This window comes from Pseudopodoces humilis, chromosome 2 (assembly GCF_049639895.1).
Source record: "Pseudopodoces humilis isolate 2021_Gansu_Grassland_sample_001 chromosome 2, ASM4963989v1, whole genome shotgun sequence".
Lineage (NCBI taxonomy): Eukaryota > Metazoa > Chordata > Aves > Passeriformes > Paridae > Pseudopodoces > Pseudopodoces humilis.
This window is the reverse complement of record NC_142201.1, coordinates 3,501,984-3,520,882: the sequence shown is the minus strand read 5'-3', so window position 1 is coordinate 3,520,882 and position 18,899 is coordinate 3,501,984. Positions and strand designations below refer to the sequence as shown.

General features: G+C 42.2%; 1 protein-coding gene across 1 annotated transcript in view; it reads left to right on the top strand.

Annotated features, from left to right (window-relative positions):
- DSCAM (DS cell adhesion molecule) overlaps positions 1-18,899 on the top strand; it is a 439,258-nt gene that overhangs the window by 293,150 nt on the left and 127,209 nt on the right. Inside the window, exon 11 of the mRNA XM_088051091.1 lies at positions 377-550. Coding sequence (XP_087907217.1) covers positions 377-550 — 174 coding nt within the window. The remainder of the gene's footprint in view (positions 1-376; positions 551-18,899) is intronic.

The window sequence follows — 18,899 nt, the reverse complement described above, 5'->3', positions numbered from 1 at the left end:
TTTGCTGTTTGCATTAGGGATGCATACTGCCATGACTGTTCAGCTGTAATTGTCAATAATTCATCAGCCTCTAAATGTACAACAAATGTGCCTTTTCACCCATGAAAGGGCTGAAAGTCTTCATTTCCTCTCTCCCCCTTCCTTTTGCCCCTTTAATATGGGCAAATTATTGCTGCTGCTGCATTCCACAAGCCCTCCTTCTTTTCATGCAATGAATTCAGTTAGGATAAAGAACCATTCTGTTCGTTCTGCTGATGTCAAAAGCCATTTTAATTGCATGGAGCCTCTAGGAACAGGAATCTATAGCTTGTGCCTTGTTAAAAATAAATATATGAGATGCTTTTTTAACCTTTTTTCCCCGGGTTTGTCGCTTCAGGTGCCGGGGTTCCCCAGTTCCAGCCGATCGCGCTGAACGGTCGCATCCAGCTGCTGACAAACGGCTCCTTGCTGATTAAACATGTGCTGGAGGAAGACAGTGGATACTACCTCTGCAAGGTCAGCAATGATGTGGGAGCAGACGTCAGCAAGTCCATGTACCTCACTGTTAAAAGTAAGAACTGAAACGCTTCTCTGTGATCCAGATATTGCCATTGAGTGAAAAAGCAATGAAAGGTTTTACTGCACCCTCAGTTTGGAGGGAAGGGAAGGGGGTTGGGAGGGGAGAGGTTGGATTTGTTGGGTTTTGGTTTAATTTTGGCTTTCGGCTGCGTGTGGTAGCACCTGGAAGTTAGGATGGTTAATAAAAACCTTTGTTTGGTAGAGGAAGGAAAGAAAATTCGTACCAGGTCTGAAAGCTATCTCTGAGTCATGAAGGGAAAGTAAGAAAGTTGGTCAGGAGTAAAAAAATAATAACAAAGGAGAAATACCCACAGCAATTGTCATAAATCTCAGAAGCTGAAAGACATGTGGATTAAAAAGATACTTAATCAATTCTCAATATATCAGAGGTGGAAACTACAGGTACAATTACTATAAGTAGATACCACAAGATATTACAACATACTCTTAAGATTTTATAGATACACAGTATTTATTTTGACTTGCCCAGGTAATATTCAGAAAATCCATCTAATTGCAGAAGCCCAACCTACCTCTGCTTTCCAGACACAAGAGACAAAAGCAGTCCAGTTTTCAAGTGCAAGTTGGCTTTAATTCCTTGAAACATCAACAAAGTTTAAAAAAGAGAGGAAATATATGAAAAAAAAAAGAAAAAAGCTGTAGAGATAATATAGTTTCTCTCACTGGAGAAAAAAAGAGACTGTTGACACATCAGCATGCCAAATGTTCCTGGATGACCTGTCAGACCAGTACTGGAGGAGGTTACCACACTATGTACTTTCATGTTTATAGGGTTTTTGAAGATTTATAGAATGCTTTGAAGTTCTGGGATGCCAATTAGATTGAAAAAGTTTTGCCCTTGAAAGTAAAAAGATATTTATTTTTTTTTCAGAAAGGAAGAAAAATAGAATTTATTTTCTATTGGAGAGTGCACTTTAGACAATTAATGTTTAGGTTGAAGGATGTCGTTTGTTGTTCAGAATTAATAACTAAGTTATTTTAAGCGTCAAAAATTTGCAAGCCCCAGTATCTCAGATGTCCCCTCCACTCTAATTTACCGTAGCAACTTCATCTTCTAAAAAACAACATGATGACCTCTCCAGCAAATATAATAACTGGACATTTTTTCTGTGGGCTGGTAGAAGTTCCAACTTCTGAGGTTTGCAGAACTGGTCGTTTTTGGGCCAATCTTCAATAGCAGGAGCGAGGCACTGCTGCATTATCCTACCAAGAGCCAGCTTCCCTCTGCTTGGCAGCCGTGCACGCTGCCTGTCTGATCACTGCATGCAGTTTCATGTGTGATAAAAGAGCATCCCTTATCAAGTAAGAGCAGGAGCTTCCCTGGGGAGCCAGCTGCTGTTTGAATCTAATGAAAACCCCTCTGGCTCTGAGATAGCAGGGAGCAGCCTGTGCCCCTCACACACCCACACTGACACCAGTCCAGCTCCAGCGTGGCTGCTGCAGAGAGCACTGCGAGTGTGTTGGGGTGTGCGTGGAAGGGGCAGAGTTTTAGCTTCCATCAAACACTCATTAAAGACAAGATGCTCTGGGGAGATGGGCTGCAGTTGTGGCTGGATCCCCTGTTCTGGTGGTGTGGTTTTGGCTCATGATATTTGCACCTGGTCAGGTGGACGGACTCCAAAGTGAGGGCCTGGATTTGCTTTTGATCTCTCTTGTCATTCACTGTTTCTTTTTCTGTGTGGTTATTCGGGATCCTTCATTCTCCCCTCAAGCCTGGCCCCTGGTCCTCAAGTCTAGTCCTCATCTAGATAAAAATCCTGGTTTTACTTCATGAAACTCATGGTATTCTTGATTAGTTGTTCCTTCTCCACAAGGTTACCCTAAATGTCTTCTTTAGGCAGAGGTAGAGGGTGAGACCTGGCCCACGCAATAGTTTCTGGGTGACAGAGCTGGTAAGTAATAAACAGCTTCCAAAACTTAAACAAGGAATAGCATTGATGAATATTTTTGTGGCTTCCTTGTGACAAATTGCTTTCCCATCTTCCTTCAGTCTATTTATGGGTTATCTAAGAGCAGTAGCTCAAATCTGATAGAAAAAGCAGAGTGGCTTAGATGGATTTGGATTTGATCATGAAATTACAATGACCCTCAGAAAGAAAAACATGGCAGCAGACCCTTCACACCTAATTCCTTCTCTTCTCGTTCCTTGTGCCACAGATACCTCATGCATGCAGGTGCTAACCACTGATGGCATCACTGAACTTGGAAATAAACCCACCAGTGCACAGGAGATTCTTCTCTTCCACTTCTCATAGAAGTTTTTACCTACTCTGTTAGTAACAATGCTGGATAAAGTTTAACCTTTCATAGATTTTATTTAAAAATCTCTTAAATGAGCTGATGCTTTAGTTCTCCAGGATTTCCACTGTCACCTGTACCCAAACAAAAAAAATAGACTTTTATGCTGATCTTTGTTGTCAAAGGAGAGTAAGAAAATTTTGGCTCAGTAGTTTAGAAGTGGGCAGGATGAAAATTGATTTAATCTATTTCCATGACTTTCTACCTCTAAAATTTTTTCTTAGTGAAAACTCTGTTAAGCTATAAAACAGCATGGCTTGATTAAAAAAACTCTTAGTGCTAAGGGGGAAATTGTAATAATTCCAGATATACATTTATTTAGTGCCTCAGTGTTTGTTGAGTGACACCTTAATGTCAGAGGAACTGATCCAAATTCTGGGGAAGGGAGATTGCATGAGAATGGAGTGAAAAGAAAGAGAAAAATAAAAGAAAGATTAAAAAAGAAAAGAAAGAGAAGAAAAGAAAGAGGCTGCAGTAATACCATCAGAAATGTGAAAAGAGCAAGCTGCCAGCATCAATGCTGAATCAGGAACCACAGTGCAGAAAATTTTCATTTAGCAGCTATTATCATTCTCCCTTTCTTTTCAAGGGATGGAAAAAATAAAAATCATGACCAGTGAATTTTTCTCTTCTTGTGAATCAAAGATAAGTAGTTCCCAAATTCCATATCCACCAAGACACACAATATTAGAAAGTTATGAGAGATCTGGAACAAGGAATCCAGTGCTGTCTTGAGAAATGACTCCTGGTGCTTGGCATGAGAAGACTTCTGAAGAATTTCTATAAAGGATAATGAGCCTTTAACATGAAGGGAAGAACTAAAATTATTTAAAGGTTGCCTGAGAGTCACAGGGGAAGAGATGATTGCTTAAAATGGACTGTCTCCCTGTCTTCCTCTGAATAAATGTCATACTTCCTAATTCCACTTTAGGGGCTATATATAACGTGATAGAATGGTATCCTGAAGAAATTACCTCCTGCAAAGCAAGCTTGCATTAAGGCATGCATGTTCCTGTGTAAATAATCTGTTGGAGGCAACCATGTTAGCCCTGCCCCTTCTTAAATCTATCACTTTTTTTCTCGACAGTGTGGAACCTAACAAGTTTTAATCTGATCATCAAAACATTTCCAACAAATCCTGTCTGCCAAGAAAACAGAATTGCTTCATTCACTTTCCCTTCAAATATGCTTCTTAGCTATTGGCACTATATGTGTTTAATACATAAACCTAAAGCTGTCAGTCAGATCCACAGCTCCTTCCAGCAGGAACATGCTAATCCCAGCTAATTCTTCTAATGCCAATTTACACCACTGAGGCTTTTTAAAAAAAAAAAAAAATTAAAAATTAAAAATTGTTGACTATGACAAGAGCAGATGGGATAACAGGAGAAGAGGCTGGTGGGGAAAGGGAGCCTGGTAAAACTGGTAAAACGTGGAACCTGTTCCTGCACCAGGTTGTGTTTCTGCTGCCTCTGCCTCTCTTACAGTGCTGCTTGCCAATGTTGACCATGACCTCTTCTAGGCCAGATTTGTTTCTCACCATCTTCAGACAACTCTTGGAGCAAAGAGACCTCAATCACACACACTACTGCAAAAGAAATAAAATAGAACATTGGTTACAGAGACAAATAAACCCAGAAGATGCTTATGGATGGAGACTGAATGGCGTGGAGCTCTTTTCTCCACTGCAAGCTAACAGTTGCTGCACCATATGGCTGAAGCACTGCAGCATTTGTTTATTGAGATGGATGGAAAACTCTGCCTGTGAAGCTTTATCCAGGCAGGATAAAGGGACAATTTCCACGTGACCAGGCAAATGAGTTTGCTCTGCTGCGACACCAGCAGCAAAAGCCAGCAAGCTGTGATGGAGAACTGACTGTGCTCTCCTCACCAGGGTGCCTCTAAATGCTCATTTTAGTCTTTGGGAAAATAATTCCTTGCTGAGAGCACAGGAATGTTGAGATCTGCCCGACTGCTACTTTTGTTTGTGTATAAAAAGCCAATTTCTCATTAAAATGCATGTATCCCACAAGGTGTCAGGAAGGGTGGCATTGCCTGTTCTACATTTGCAAAGATAGATTATCCATGATATGTGGTAAAGGAAGCTTAAAATCACTGTCTCTAATACCTCCAAAAAACACTTGTAAGAAGGACAGCAATAATGCTATGTCAAATTCACCTGAGCCCAGTTATTTTGATATTTCTTAATCTTTCTTTGCTCCATTTTTCCACAGTCCCATGGTCTGTAAGTACTATTTTCTGTGGAAAAACAAAACAAGACAAAATCTCCTTTCTCTTTTCGTGTGCCCTGATTCACTGTTTTTTCCTTCTGACATTCTACCATCTTTTTTCTTTTTTTAAAAAAAGGCTTTTTCATTTATTTGATTCTTCATCCCTATTTTGCAGTTATCTCAAGTAGGGTACACTTTTGTAAAATGGACAAATTTAGCCAAAATTGGTAAAAAAGTCTAGCTAGATAGCTGGCACGTGTCCTGTGAATGAAAGAGTGGGGAAAAGGCAAAGAAAACAAAAAAGAATTTCCTTGAATTGCAACTCCTCTCATGTCCCAGTCATTCCTTTCTACTGAGCTGGTGAGCTGCCCTTGCCCACCTTTGCCCTTGCCCTCATGACTGGCAGCTCTCTCCCTCTTTTACCACCAATTTCTTGGCAATCAGAGGTGAAAACTGTGTTAAAGATGAGATTATGAATGAACTGTCCACGTCCAAGTCAGTAGTGATGAACTTAATGTTTTAATTTTGTGTCCTTGCCCATAGCAGGGCAGTTGGAACTCGATGATCTTTAAGGTCCATTCCAACCCAAACTGTTCCACGATTCTATGACTCTAATGGTTTATTTTCATGAAATGCACAGTCTAAAAGATGCCGTGAGTGAATCCTGGAACCAGCAGAGATCTCCCTGGATGCAAGCGCTCCCTCTTGTTAACAAAACAGCCCATTTTTTACCTAATGAGGTCCTCCCACAACGAGAAAGGAACAGGCCTCTAAATGCTGTTTTCTGCCTCTTCAAACTGCTGGCACAGCTTTGATTTAGGGACTTGCACTTTAATCACCCATCATGTGTCATTACCCCGACAGGCGGCGGCAGCCGCCAGACACGAGCCCCAATAAATTGCGCCGAGAATCGCTGGAGCGATCCTTTGTTGATTTTCCTTTACAGCTATTCCATGGCAGATCAGCTGTCATAACAACACAGCGCCTCTGGCAACAGAGGGAAATTAAACATGAAGTATGTTCAAGGTAGCTGGTAGAAGGCTGGAATATCCCTTTTCTTCCCTGCCTTCAAATGCTCCCTGCTCCTCTGGGTAACGCCAAGCCCGTGGCAATTCTCTTGTAAGATAATTGCCAGATGTGCTGCAGCAAAAATACTCAAGTGGGTTTGTATGCAAATCTTTGCAATGCTCTCATTTAAGGAGAAAAGGAGAGGTAAGAACCTCTCTCTCTCTCTTTCTTTTTTTCTTTTCTTTTTATTTTTTAATAAATATTTTTTGAGCAAGAATATAGCAGCCCTTTTTCTTCTTCAAGTCTGGTTGCACAGCAATGTTGCCAGCAGAAAGGTGAAGCAGATTTTTCTCCCACAAAGTGCACACAGACTCTGCTGTACCAACAGAATCATATTTATTGCGGTTTTTTGTTTGTTTTTTTTCCCCCCAAAACTGCTGTCTCTCTCAGCTTTTTGATGCCTAAATGGCAACATTCAAAAGGGAGCATGGGTGAGGTTTGTTTTCAGAGGTTTTCTTTTTGGAGAAGTTTTCATAGTGGGTACAGATTATTGAGGCTTTCCTGAAAAATAATCAGTTTAAGAAAATAGTGATGATATAGTCTTTTCAAATGTCTTCACATCTTCATGGCTTTTAGAAAGCCTCATAAGAGGTGGGATTCAGAAGCTGCTGCTTTATTTTCTCCCTTTCTTGAACAGATTAGTACTATAAAATCTACAGATACTTTAGCATGTTCTCCTTCCTCAACATTAATATTTCTCGTGTCCTCTTAAATTATCACTTTATTCAGAGGTGTTACGTGGCTCTCTGATTGCAATGAACTCTGTGTCCAGGTTTGGCCAACTGGGGTCAGAAAACTCTGTGCCACAGAGATCATTTCAGGTGAGGGCTGCAGCTCCTCCGTCTCTGAACACTGCTGAAACAAGACTTGAAAATAATATCTGATCTACTCCTTCAGCTGAGATGGTGGTGTGGCAGGGATTGATACCAGCTAGACAGATAATCCATTCATAATAACCATCATTGAGAAAGGACAAATGTCATTTATTGTATTTGGCACGATTCTTCAAACCCTACTGTGCTCGGGTGCAATAAACAGTAATCCCAAAATGTTCTTAGCTGGGAGGAAATATTCTGGAAATTATTCTTACTGGTGGTTTAGAATCATAGAATCCTGAGCTGGAAGGGACCCACAAGGTTCATCCAGTCCAAGCCCTGGCGCTGCACAGGACAGCCCAAGAGCTGCACCATGTGCCTGAGAGAGATTCTCCAAATCTTTCTTGAGCTTCTTGGCAGGCTTGGGGCCATGACCAGACTGGGAACCTGCTCAGTGCCCCAGCATGCTTTAGGGGCAGAACTTTTCCCTGATATCCAGCCTGAGTCTGCCCTGGATCAGATTCAGGCCTTTTCCTTGAGTCTTGTCACTGTTCACAATTCCTCTGCCCAGGGCACAAGTTGTGCCTCCTGTGCAGGGGGAATTGCTGGGCTCAGCCCCTGCCCGTGGCTCTGGTGCCATTGCTGGGCCTGGAGCAGAGCCTGGGCCTGCTCTGCCCCTCCTGCACCCAGGGACAGCCAGGGATGGACAAGGACAGCCAGGGATGGACAGGGACAGCCAGGGATGGACAGGGATGGACAGGGACAGCCAGGGATGGACAGGGACAGCCAGGGATGGACAGGGATGGACAGGGATGGACAGGGATGGACAGGGACAGCCAGGGATGGACAGGGATGGACAGGGACAGCCAGGGACAGCCAGGGATGGACAGGGACAGCCAGGGATGGACAGGGATGGACAGGGACAGCCAGGGATGGACAGGGACACCCAGGGACAGCCAGGGACACCCAGGCACAGCCAGGGCTGAGGCCCCTCTCAGCTGGGGCTCCTCTCCAGGCTGAGCAGCCCCAGCTCCCTCAGCCTTTCCTGGGCACGGAGATGCTCCAGGCCCTTCCTCAGCTCCAGGAGCTCCTGTCCCTGCTGTGCTGAGGAGAGCACAGTAATTACATTTGGACATTTATCCCAGAATTGTTGTCAGAACACACTACTCTTATAGAAGAAAATTTTTTAAAAATATATATTTATTTCTGATGTTTTCTTAAAATTACAGAGTGGCTCAATATCTCCGAGTCAGCTGCACAAAATAATTCTTAATACAAATAGTGTTAGGACAGCGTTCTCGAAGTTATTTACTTTTTCCTTCAATTCCTGTGGTACAGGAGTAATGACTAATCACTAACCACAATCAACTGTTGATGTTTACTGGTTCATTGGAATCAAATGGGATTCAAATGCAGCATGGATATAGATCCACAGTCCTGATTTTTCTTGAATATTTACCTTCAGGGACATTTAATGCTTAGATTTCTATATTTACCTGGATTTTCATGCTACTAAACCTACTAATTTTTCTGAGTGATATTTTAAAATACAAATGCTGCTGTGAATACATTTGTTTCATTTGTGAGGTGGGAGTTGTTTGCAGTGTGTTTGATGGGTTTAATATTGGCTTCTGGGGGAGGAAGTGAATGCAGGATCTATTGCAGCTTATTTTTATATTTGCAATGTCATCAAAAGTTGGGTCTGTGTCATGCTAACAAAGATTAATTAAACTTAAATCAAGATATCATTGTAAGACAATAGTAGGATGTAAATTAATTTAGTGAGTATGTACACATGTACAGTACACATGACTAGTTCCACTTCAAAAAAACACTCACAGTACTTTCCTTTTCCTTTTCCTTTTCCTTTTCCTTTTCCTTTTCCTTTTCCTTTTCCTTTTCCTTTTCCTTTTCCTTTTCCTTTTCCTTTTCCTTTTCCTTTTCCTTTTCCTTTTCCTTTTCTTTTCCCTTTCCCTTTCCCTTTCCCTTTCCCTTTCCCTTTCCCTTTCCCTTTCCCTTTCCCTTTCCCTTTCCCTTTCCCTTTCCCTTTTCTCCTTTTTCTTTTTCTTTTCCTTTTCCTTTTCCTTTTCTTCTTCCCCAATCTCTTTTTGTCTGTGTCAGTTTTGCTAGTTTTAAGGTACATCTCATCTAGAAAGTAGTGTTGTTCCAGCAGGACAAAGCCTTAGAACTCCCCATTATTATTTGATATGAGTTTAGGACCTGCAGATTTCTCTCTGAACAGCCTAAATAGAGGGCAGAGTCTTAAATTATATTTCTTCTTATATATCAGCTTCTTCTGCAGGTTGAATTATTTAGTCACTGTCTTTTTCAGTAAAAAGCCTACATTTCAAAAGGTTATTCATTCTTTTTTAAATTATTGAATGTTGTCATAGGACCTGCATCATAATTCTTTATAGTTTTTTATTTTGTTTATTTATTTATTAATATTGTTTATCCTTATCTTTAATCTGAAGAATAGAAAACCTAAACTGAGTTGTAACAAAAATAGTAATAACTATTTCACAATATCTGAAGAAATATGTAGTATATAAACTACATTTGAGTATCAAGTGACATCAAGAGTCAGCTACATTTTTCTGTATACTTCTCCTGCAAAAGAAAGTAGTAAGAAAGGTAGTTTATATGCAAATATTTTATGCTTTGGATAAGAGTTTATGTCTTTAAAAAAATAATATAACATGTCACTATTAGCCAAAGATGATCTTTTACAGCTGCTTCCATGATTGTAACTTTAAGCTTTTTTTTTTTTAAGGAAAGCAATTTTGCCTTCAAATATAAAGAGTCTTTTTATATTTTTTTTTGGTAGCACTTTCTTTTCATCCTCAAAATAGTTTTTCAGAAATTGTGCAGTGGATTTGTTCACATCCCTCTGTGAAAATCCTATAGTGGTGCTCAGTGTGAGCACAGTGCATAGAGTCTGTGACAATCAACATAAACAAAAATTACATTTATATCACAAAAGGAATAGAAATGCAAGGTAGGAAGGGGAGCAGCCTGCAAGGTGGAGATGCTGCACTCAAGGCAATTTAAGGCAGTGCTTCCTACCCCTCCTCCTGCCGTGCATGTCAGGTGCAATCAGAAGAAAGGATTTGCAAATGCAGATTTTCTTTCTTTCAGCAATCTGTTTGCTTTGTGGGAAACAGATTTCCTTCACCCCATCACCCTCCCTGACCCCTGGGATTCACCCAGTGCATCAGCATGTGAGCTCCCATCCCACTGCACGTTCAAATATTTGTAGGGTACGTGATGCTTGAACAAATCTGAATATGTTGCTTTTCTCTTTCTTGAGAAAAAAGAAAATAAGAAAAAGGAAGTGTCCACTTATGGCCACAGCAATTGATTTCTGAGTGTCTTCACAGTATAGATAACTAAAGAAGCATGGCTCCATTTTTAGATAAATCTTATTAGAATCCTGCAGGGCTGAGGAATGAATCGATTTGGTCTGTCAAACCAGGAGATAATGAAAGAATGAGCTCTTACTGGTGGCCTAATTACTTATGATTAATCTAACCCCATCCATTTTTTTAACTGTCTCCATTAGGCCACAGAATAATTACTCTTACATCCAATTTTTGTTTTCTTTTCCAATTGTGAGTTGGAATGTTTGATCATGTAGGAACTGTGTTGTCCAGGCAGTTAGGTGTCTTTGTGACAATAATTTTAGATTCTCTGTCATCAATTATTTGGTGTTTAATTTCCACCTGAACAAATTCCTGACCAGGAAAGCAATGTTTTGTAATTTTGTGGACATAGGTGAGCACAGCACCAAATTCAGAAAGGAGAAACAATCCTTCAGGAAGGGAATAAATTTTAAAGTACCAATCACTATTCTTGACTTGTGAAAGAGATTTGTCCTTTAAAATTCCCTTGGACAAGGTGATGTGTTCTCAGGTGATGGTGGGAGTAGCCCAGGGTGTGCAGGGATTGGCAGTGAAACTTAAACTCCCTGCTTTTTCAAATGAAACTTTTGCTAAAAAATTTCTAATGATAAATGATAAAAATATAATTTTGCAAAAAATGTTATTAGGCTGTAAAAGATCTCTTGCTGTGTTTGATCTATGGAAATGAAAGGCCTCAATTACCAATAATTCTGTGTTCATGTAAATGAATGTGTGGCCACTCCCAACACATAAATACGGAATTATTGAATGACTCGGGTTCTGTGGATGATTCAGTGAAATTTAATCCCTAAAGTTATATCAACCTGAAAAACTGCATCTTAAATACTTTGCTCTTACAGCCATTTTTTAATCAGAGCCCTGCTTTATAGAAGGAGTCTGCACAGTTGTCTGTCATGTAATCAGTGGTGTGTTGAAGGATGCTTGGCAAAGGGGATGGCTGTTTAGGAAATTAAACCAAGGTTGCTTAGATTTGGTTTAGGTTTGGGATTTCTGTTGTTGTTGTCTTCAAATTTAGCTTAAACTTTTAAGAAAAAGTCCTCCAGCAAAAGTTTTAATCCTTTGGGAATGAATGGTAAAGCAGCAGCTGATGTCAAATGCCTGGCTTTCCATCAGCACCGCAAGTTCTCTCAGTTCTGTTTCTCCATCCTGAACTTTTCTCATATTAGTTAAAATAAACTAAAATCACATCATCAGTGGCCTAACAGGAACATTTTTCTACCAATAGACATGCCATATTGATAGATAAGCAGCTGAGAAACAATCCTGTTCTCTTGCTTCCATTTCTTTCCTTGCAAAGGGCAAAGGATTCAAGGAATCTAGTGTCATTTCTGAAGGTGAGATGGTATAAACTTGTGATCACAAAATCAGAAAGAGACAGAAAATAGAACTATTGCATAAATCCATTTTGCTGCAAATCATCACAGCAGAAGAAAGAGCATCTGTCAGATGATAATTTTTCCTGGCTTTTAATTACTAGCCATTGATTTGGGTAATTGCCCACATGTACACACACAACAGTGCAGCAAGATCTCACTTCTGCAGTCTTATCTCAAAGCTGGCTTTTAAAATAAGTGCCTATTGCTGTAAGTGCTCTGCAAGAAAGCAGCAATATGCCCTGGTTTTGTCTCTACTTTGCAATGCAACCTAAATGTTGCATTTACAACTGGAACAAGCTGGCTCTTTGCCACCCACTTACAGCCATAAACCCACACTCTGAGCAAGGCAAATCTGCTATCAGATTTTTAAGTGGTGACTTGCCGAGCTGGAATAAGGGAGAACAGATTTTCCATAAGTGGTTGCATATTGTTGTGGAAAATCCAATTACCACTTGCTAAATGCCCAGGTCTGAGATTTAAATAAGAGCTAAATGAAGTGCCTGGCTTTTAAGGAAAATGGGAATGCACCTGAACAGGGAGGAAGACCATTACAGGAGAGCACAGTAATCCCTGGGTGCCCTCAGGAGTTTTTGCTGATTCCCTCTAGCAGCTATGGTTGTTCCCAGTCCTATTTCAGGGAACTCCCCAGTGAAGAGACAGCTGTGAATGAGGACTTGTGAGTTTTATTTGCATATATAATGAAAATAATGCATTGCACAGAGGTGTCAGCTCTCTCCCTTTGGGCTCTTAAACCTTTCAGTGTGGAAGACCTCCCAAAACTTCTTCAAGAGGTATTCAAAAACTGAGAAAGAAGAGAACAGCCTGGCCAGAAGGAAAAGGCTGGCACAAGCACTATTTAGCTTGGATAGGATGGGTTTTTCCTTGGCTATGATCTGCTTTTACTCCCTGTTATCTGCTTATTTCACCTGTCAAGGTCCAAGAGCAGAATAAATCAGCCTCTCTTCTGAATGAGGGGGGGCTCAAATGTACAAACCAGTGGCTTGGCAGCTGCTGGCCTGTTCTGGGTGTCCCAGTGTCTGCTGAGCATGGGGGATAGGCAGACTAATTACCTGACAATTAAAGAGGTTGAATTTCCTCTCATTTGCTGTAGGGTTTTTAGGCCTGAGCAGTTACCAATGTCTTGCTGACACCCAGCAGGCCCTTCAGATGTTACAAATGTGTTTTTTTAATAGAAATATACACATGTAATCTGCTGCATTTCCCAGGAAGTTCCTTAGATCTTGTCCATATTCAAGATTATTTTTCCCTTTGCTGATTATTCCAGCTTATTCCAATGGCATCATGGCTTAGATGTATAACTGTAAACACCTCACATGGACACTGTTTCTGGAGCAGAGTTGACTTTTTGCAGCTTAGTTACAATTACTTCCAAAAGCAGGAGACAGGAGAACAGACAGATGAAGCCCAAAACATAAACCTGAAGCAAAATTTTGCTTCACCTCTTGAATTAGAGCGAGCTGAACCTGTGAAATGCAAGAGCTTGGAAGCACCAGGGATTTAACTTGGGGCCATCCAGGGATATTTTAGCTCAGAATGCACAGGAGTTTGAGTGCTTTTAAGGGATCTGTCACATACTCCCAGCTTGCTTACACCAAGGCAGCTCAGTTTGACAGTGCATTTTCCTATTTTTCATGCACGGTGATGTAAAATAACCCAGGGAAGTGTTTCAAAGATGCTGAAATGTGAGTGAACTTGAGGAGCTGCACTCTCACATGAGCATAAATTGCTTTCATACCCAGAAAAGGGGAAGTCAGAATATAGCGTTATCAACCATCCAACTGGCTTGAGTCAAGGATATCTGCACCCTTTTTTGTCTCTCCCCATAAAACAAGTGGGTTTTTTTTTCCTTTCCTTTCCTTTCCTTTCCTTTCCTTTCCTTTCCTTTCCTTTCCTTTCCTTTCCTTTCCTTTCCTTTCCTTTCCTTTCCTTTCCTTTCCTTTCCTTTCCTTTCCTTTCCTTTCCTTTCCTTTCCTTTCCTTTCCTTTCCTTCCTTTCCTTCCTTTCCTTCCTTTCCTTCCCTTTCCTTCCTTCCTTCCCTTCCCTTCCTTTCCTTTCCCTTCCTTTCCTTTCCTTTCCTTTCCTTTCCTTTCCTTTCCTTTCCTTTCCTTTCCTTTCCGTTCCTTTCCTTTCCTTTCCTTTCCTTTCCTTTCCTTTCCTTTCCTTTCCTTTCCTTTCCTTTCCTTTCCTTTCCTTTCCTTTCCTTTCCTTTCCTTTCCTTTCCTTTCCTTTCCTTTCCTTTCCTTTCCTTTCCTTTCCTTTCCTTTCCTTTCCTTTCCTTTCCTTTCCTTCCCGCACCTTCCCGCACCTTCCCGCACCTTCCCTTCCCGCACCTTCCCGCACCTTCCCGCACCTTCCCGCACCTTCCCGCACCTTCCCTTCCCTTCCCGCACCTTCCCTTCCCTTCCCTTCCCTTCCCTTCCCTTCCCTTCCCTTCCCTTCCCTTCCCTTCCCTTCCCTTCCCTTCCCTTCCCTTCCCTTCCCTTCCCTTCCCTTCCCTTCCCTTCCCGCACCTTCCCTTCCCTCCCCTTCCCTCAGCTTCCCTCCCCTTCCCTCCCCTCCCCTCCGCTCCCCTTCCCTTCCCTCCCCTTCCCTCCCCTTCCCTCCCCTTCCCTTCCCTTCCCTTCCCTTCCCTTCCCTTCCCTTCCCTTCCCTTCCCTTCCCTTCCCTTCCCTTCCCTTCCCTTCCCTTCCCTTCCCTTCCCTTCCCTTCCCGCACCTCCCCTCCCCTCCCCTCCCCTCCCCTCCCCTCCCCTCCCCTCCCACATTGCTCTAATTTACTATTCTTGAAATTCTGACTCTGCTTTTCTTGACTTTTAAAATATTTTGTAGCTTGCATCATGAAAATACACGTTGTTATTTTCTTTACTTTAACTAAAAAAAAAAAAGTCTAGTGCACCCTGAATTAGACGCAGTGATGATTATTCCGGAGGTGAAATGTGAGAAGGGCTACTAAGTACACCCATGTTTAGTGTTTCAAGCCTCAGAGCAAAGTTAATGGTGCATATAAATAATTATTTGTGCAATATACTCATAACCCATATGGTCACTCTACGGAAATTCTATGTAAAGTCACAGAGATTGCCTTGGCAGAGTTCTGAAACACCTGGACAGGAGGGGTGTGCTTGGGTCCTCTGGACTGCTGTCCACAGAGAGAAGGAACAAGAGATGCAGCAGCATCTCTTAAAAAAACCCACTTTGATGATTTTGTTTTGATAATATCCCACCACCTCTATTCTGGAAAAATCTGGAGTGCATCTTTGAACCCCATCCAGAATTTCAGCTTTGGGAGGAGCAGCTCAGCTCATGGTTCCCTGGCTCCCTCCTGCCCTGTTTCATCTTTCTGGAGCGTGATCCATCTTTCATCAGTTGTAGATTTTCTGCACAACGAAGACCATTTTCAAACATCTTCCCAGGGATCCAGTCTCATCATAATTTCTCTAGATACATTGTAGGCAGCTTTCCTGAGGACTCTATCTGTGGCAGGTTGGAAATTTCATTTACCCACGGCTATTTTTGTGTGGCTGCTCCTGCATGCAAATATCTCTGTGAAAATATTTTGCATTCCCAAACAGAACCTTCTGAAAATCCGCATAACACAAAAATATCTATGTGCAATTTATGTTGCCTCAAGGGAGAAGAGTGGATTATCAGGCTTGAAAGCAAATTTTGGCAGTCTGAATGTATCTTTTTTTCTTGGGAAGCTCTATGCAGTGAGAAGCAGAATTGAGATTGTGGTGACATTACACCTAAGGCATGGCAGGACTTGTATCAAGACACTGAACCATCAAATAAATTGGCAAAAATATGATGGCAAAAATCTACGAGAAAGCAGAGAGGGACAATTCATCAGGAACTGGAGTGACAGGACAAGGGGGAATGGGTACAAACTGGAAAAGGGTTAGAAGCTGCCCCTGGATCCCTGGAAGTGCCCCAGGCCAGGTTGGACACTGGGGCTTGGAGCAATCTGGGATTGTGGAAGGTGTCCCTGCCATGGCAGGGCTGGCACTGGATGATCTTTAAGGCCCCTTCCAACAAAACCACTCTGTGATTCTGTGATTCTTACATAAAAATGCTTCACTTGTCTGAGCTGCCTTTGTGACAGTCTGCTTTCTATGCAGACAAGGATGCAAGGAGAGTGTTTTCTGTCTTGGGGCTGCAGGAGCAGGAGGGGACAGCCTGAGCTGCAGAGGGTTTGCTCTCCACGTCTCCAGCCCCATTATTTCACTGTGCACACTGATGAACTGTAATTGTTTCCTGGCTCCCGTTGGTAGGAGATCGGGTGACAAAGGGGTTTGGAGCACTGCTAGGTTCCTGTTTCTCTCACTGATCTCTATTAGAACAATCATTATGATAATGATTCTAATCCAAGCTTCTGTAATATAACTGAGAAATAAATGCTTCTTGGTTAATATGCCTCAATTAACGGGTCACCCAGCGTAGCTGCAGCAGGTTGCAAGTAAGTAGCTTTCAGGATCTGAGCCCAAATGATTATAGGTTTTCTTTCCCTTTTTAGATGAAATGGATTCATAAGCCTTACTCAAATGAATCGCTCTTGTAGTCATTAATTATAGTATACACATGTTAATGACATCATTATCAGGAGATAACATAATGTCCCAAGGACCACGTGCTACAGTTGTTTCCTGTGCAAACAATTGTGCTTGATAACACAGCCTGTCACAAAATGTCAAAAGAAACCACATGGTGTTTCAAAATGATTGTGAAATTATCATGTGTCACAGCTATGTGTATCATAAAAAATACCACCACGACAGAATTTTTCATTAGCTCTTGAGGGATACTGAAGAGAACAAATAATTAATATCTCGAACATCTCAAGTGCAGCACATAATGCAGCACTGAACTGTTTAAAGCATATCCTGTGACTGAATTAAAGTGCATTAGTCATGAATTCAGGATATGCACAGTAATAGGCAATATTAAGCACCTTGGGAGATTTTATTTTCTCTTACTTATCAAAAATAGACAGAAAGGAATTACTCCTTTTAATATCCTACAGTTTACTTCTTCTTTAGCACCTCCCTTTTAGCTTGTGTGAGGATTTGGCATTAAGACTGGAAGAAACTTGCCAGTCTAACTCTTATTTTAGCAAATTAAATCCTGCTCAAGTTAAAGTCAGTGCCAAAGTTCCTCAAGACCTCTGTGGAACAGAATTTCAATCCCGAGGCCTCTTTTGAGCAATCTCATTTTCATCCTTTCCATGATGCAGCAAAAATTTCAAGCCCCTGGGCAGCCTGTGGGTTTTGCTGCAGACAGAATAGCAGAGCTAAGTCAGAGTTCAGGACTGAACTCCCCCTTTTTGCCATCCATGGATTTTGGCAGCGTTACCATCTTCTGCAGTTTTCCTCCTGAACTCTGTGGATTTTCCTCCTCAACTCAAGTGGTGATTTATTGGGCAATATATATTTTGTTTTCCTGTTTTTCTTTCACCACCGAACTGCAAAACATAATTATTCTCCTGCTGGAAGGAAGCTGTGCAAAATCATTGCCCAGAGCCACGGAGTTCTGCAGGCACAGTAAGGTGGAACAGTTCTCCCCAGGACAGCAAAGGCTGATTCTAACAGAGATGCCAGAAGTTTTCCTTCTCCAGGGCTGTCTCCTCTGTAGGGTTATGTGGGACCTGCTGGCAAACAGCTCCCTCAAAGACCCATCAACACCCTCACCTCCAGAGCTGTGCTTTGGATAACCCACAAGACTCCATTTCCAGATGCTCTGATGGTAACAATAATACTGCTTTAGTCATGCAGCAATTAGCAATTTAGTAATTAGCCATCAGCAGCAAGGCAGACAAAGGGAGATACCCAAACTTTTCTCCATCAAGAGTTTGTCCCTGTGCCCTGCTCAGGTGAGACCCCACCTGCAGAGCTGCCCCAGCCCTGGGGCCCAGCCCAGGGAGCAGCTGGAGCTGCTGGAGAGAGCCCAGAGGAGGCTCCAGGATGAGCAGAGGGATGGAGCAGCTCTGCTGGCAGGAAAGGCTGGCCCAGCTGCCATTGTTCAGCCTGGCCAGGAGAAGCTTTGGGCTGAGCTCAGGGTGGCCTTGCAGGGCCTGAAGGAGCCCCAGGAAAGCTGGAGAGAGACAATTGCCAAGGGCTGCAGGGCCAGGAGCCAGGGAATGGCTGCCAGTGGCAGAGGGCAGGGTTAGATTAGATTAGATCTTGGGTAGAAAATCTTCCCTGTGATGGTGGTGAATCACTGGCACAGGTTGCCCAGAGATTTTGTGGCTGCCCCTAGATACCTGTCAGCACCCAAGGCCAGGTGTGGACAGGGCTTGGAGCAGCCTGGGACAGTGGGAGGTGTCCCTGCCATGGCAGAAACTGGGAATGAGATGATCTTTAAGTTCCCTTCTAACCCAAACCATTCTATAATTCAATGATAATTTCAAACCCTGTGTGCTCCTGATGCTGCTGCTCCTTTACATGAAAGGTTCACATGAGCCAATCAGTATCCCTGCAGCAAGCCCAAGAGAGCTGGCATGCAAATATTTTAAAAAATTTAAAGGTGAAAGTCTGTAAAGTAACATCTTAGTTTACATGTTTGGACTTTGTGGTTCTAAGTGACCCCAAAGGAGAAAGAGAAAACCATCTCAGAGACTGCTTTTGAATTATATCTTTCCTTACCAATAATAATGACATGGAATTCTTGACAGATGACTTGGTTTTACGTTTCCAGAGAGGACTCAGTAAGATTAAATAAGGATTCAGATGCCTCTCTTTTTTCACCTGGAGTTCCAAACCTTCCAGTGCTCCCTCCACAAGTCATTATTCAGGTTTACAGTGTTGCAGTTACCAGCTCGCTCAGCCCTCGTACACACAATAAATTACCAGTGACCCTTTTTTCACCTCTTTGCCTTAAATTTCCATTCCTGCAAAGAACACCATCCAATTAAACACCACAACAGGGGCTTTCTCAGGCAGGAGGGGGAGATGCCTCCTGACATTACCAGAATTTATTCTGGCAAAATCTGAGGCAAGGAAGAGCCTGGAGGCAGAGGTGGAAGAGACCAGTGAGATTTATGAGAGACTGGCAGAGCTGGCAATAGAAATTGGAAGAGTTACTGGAGCTGCCAGCA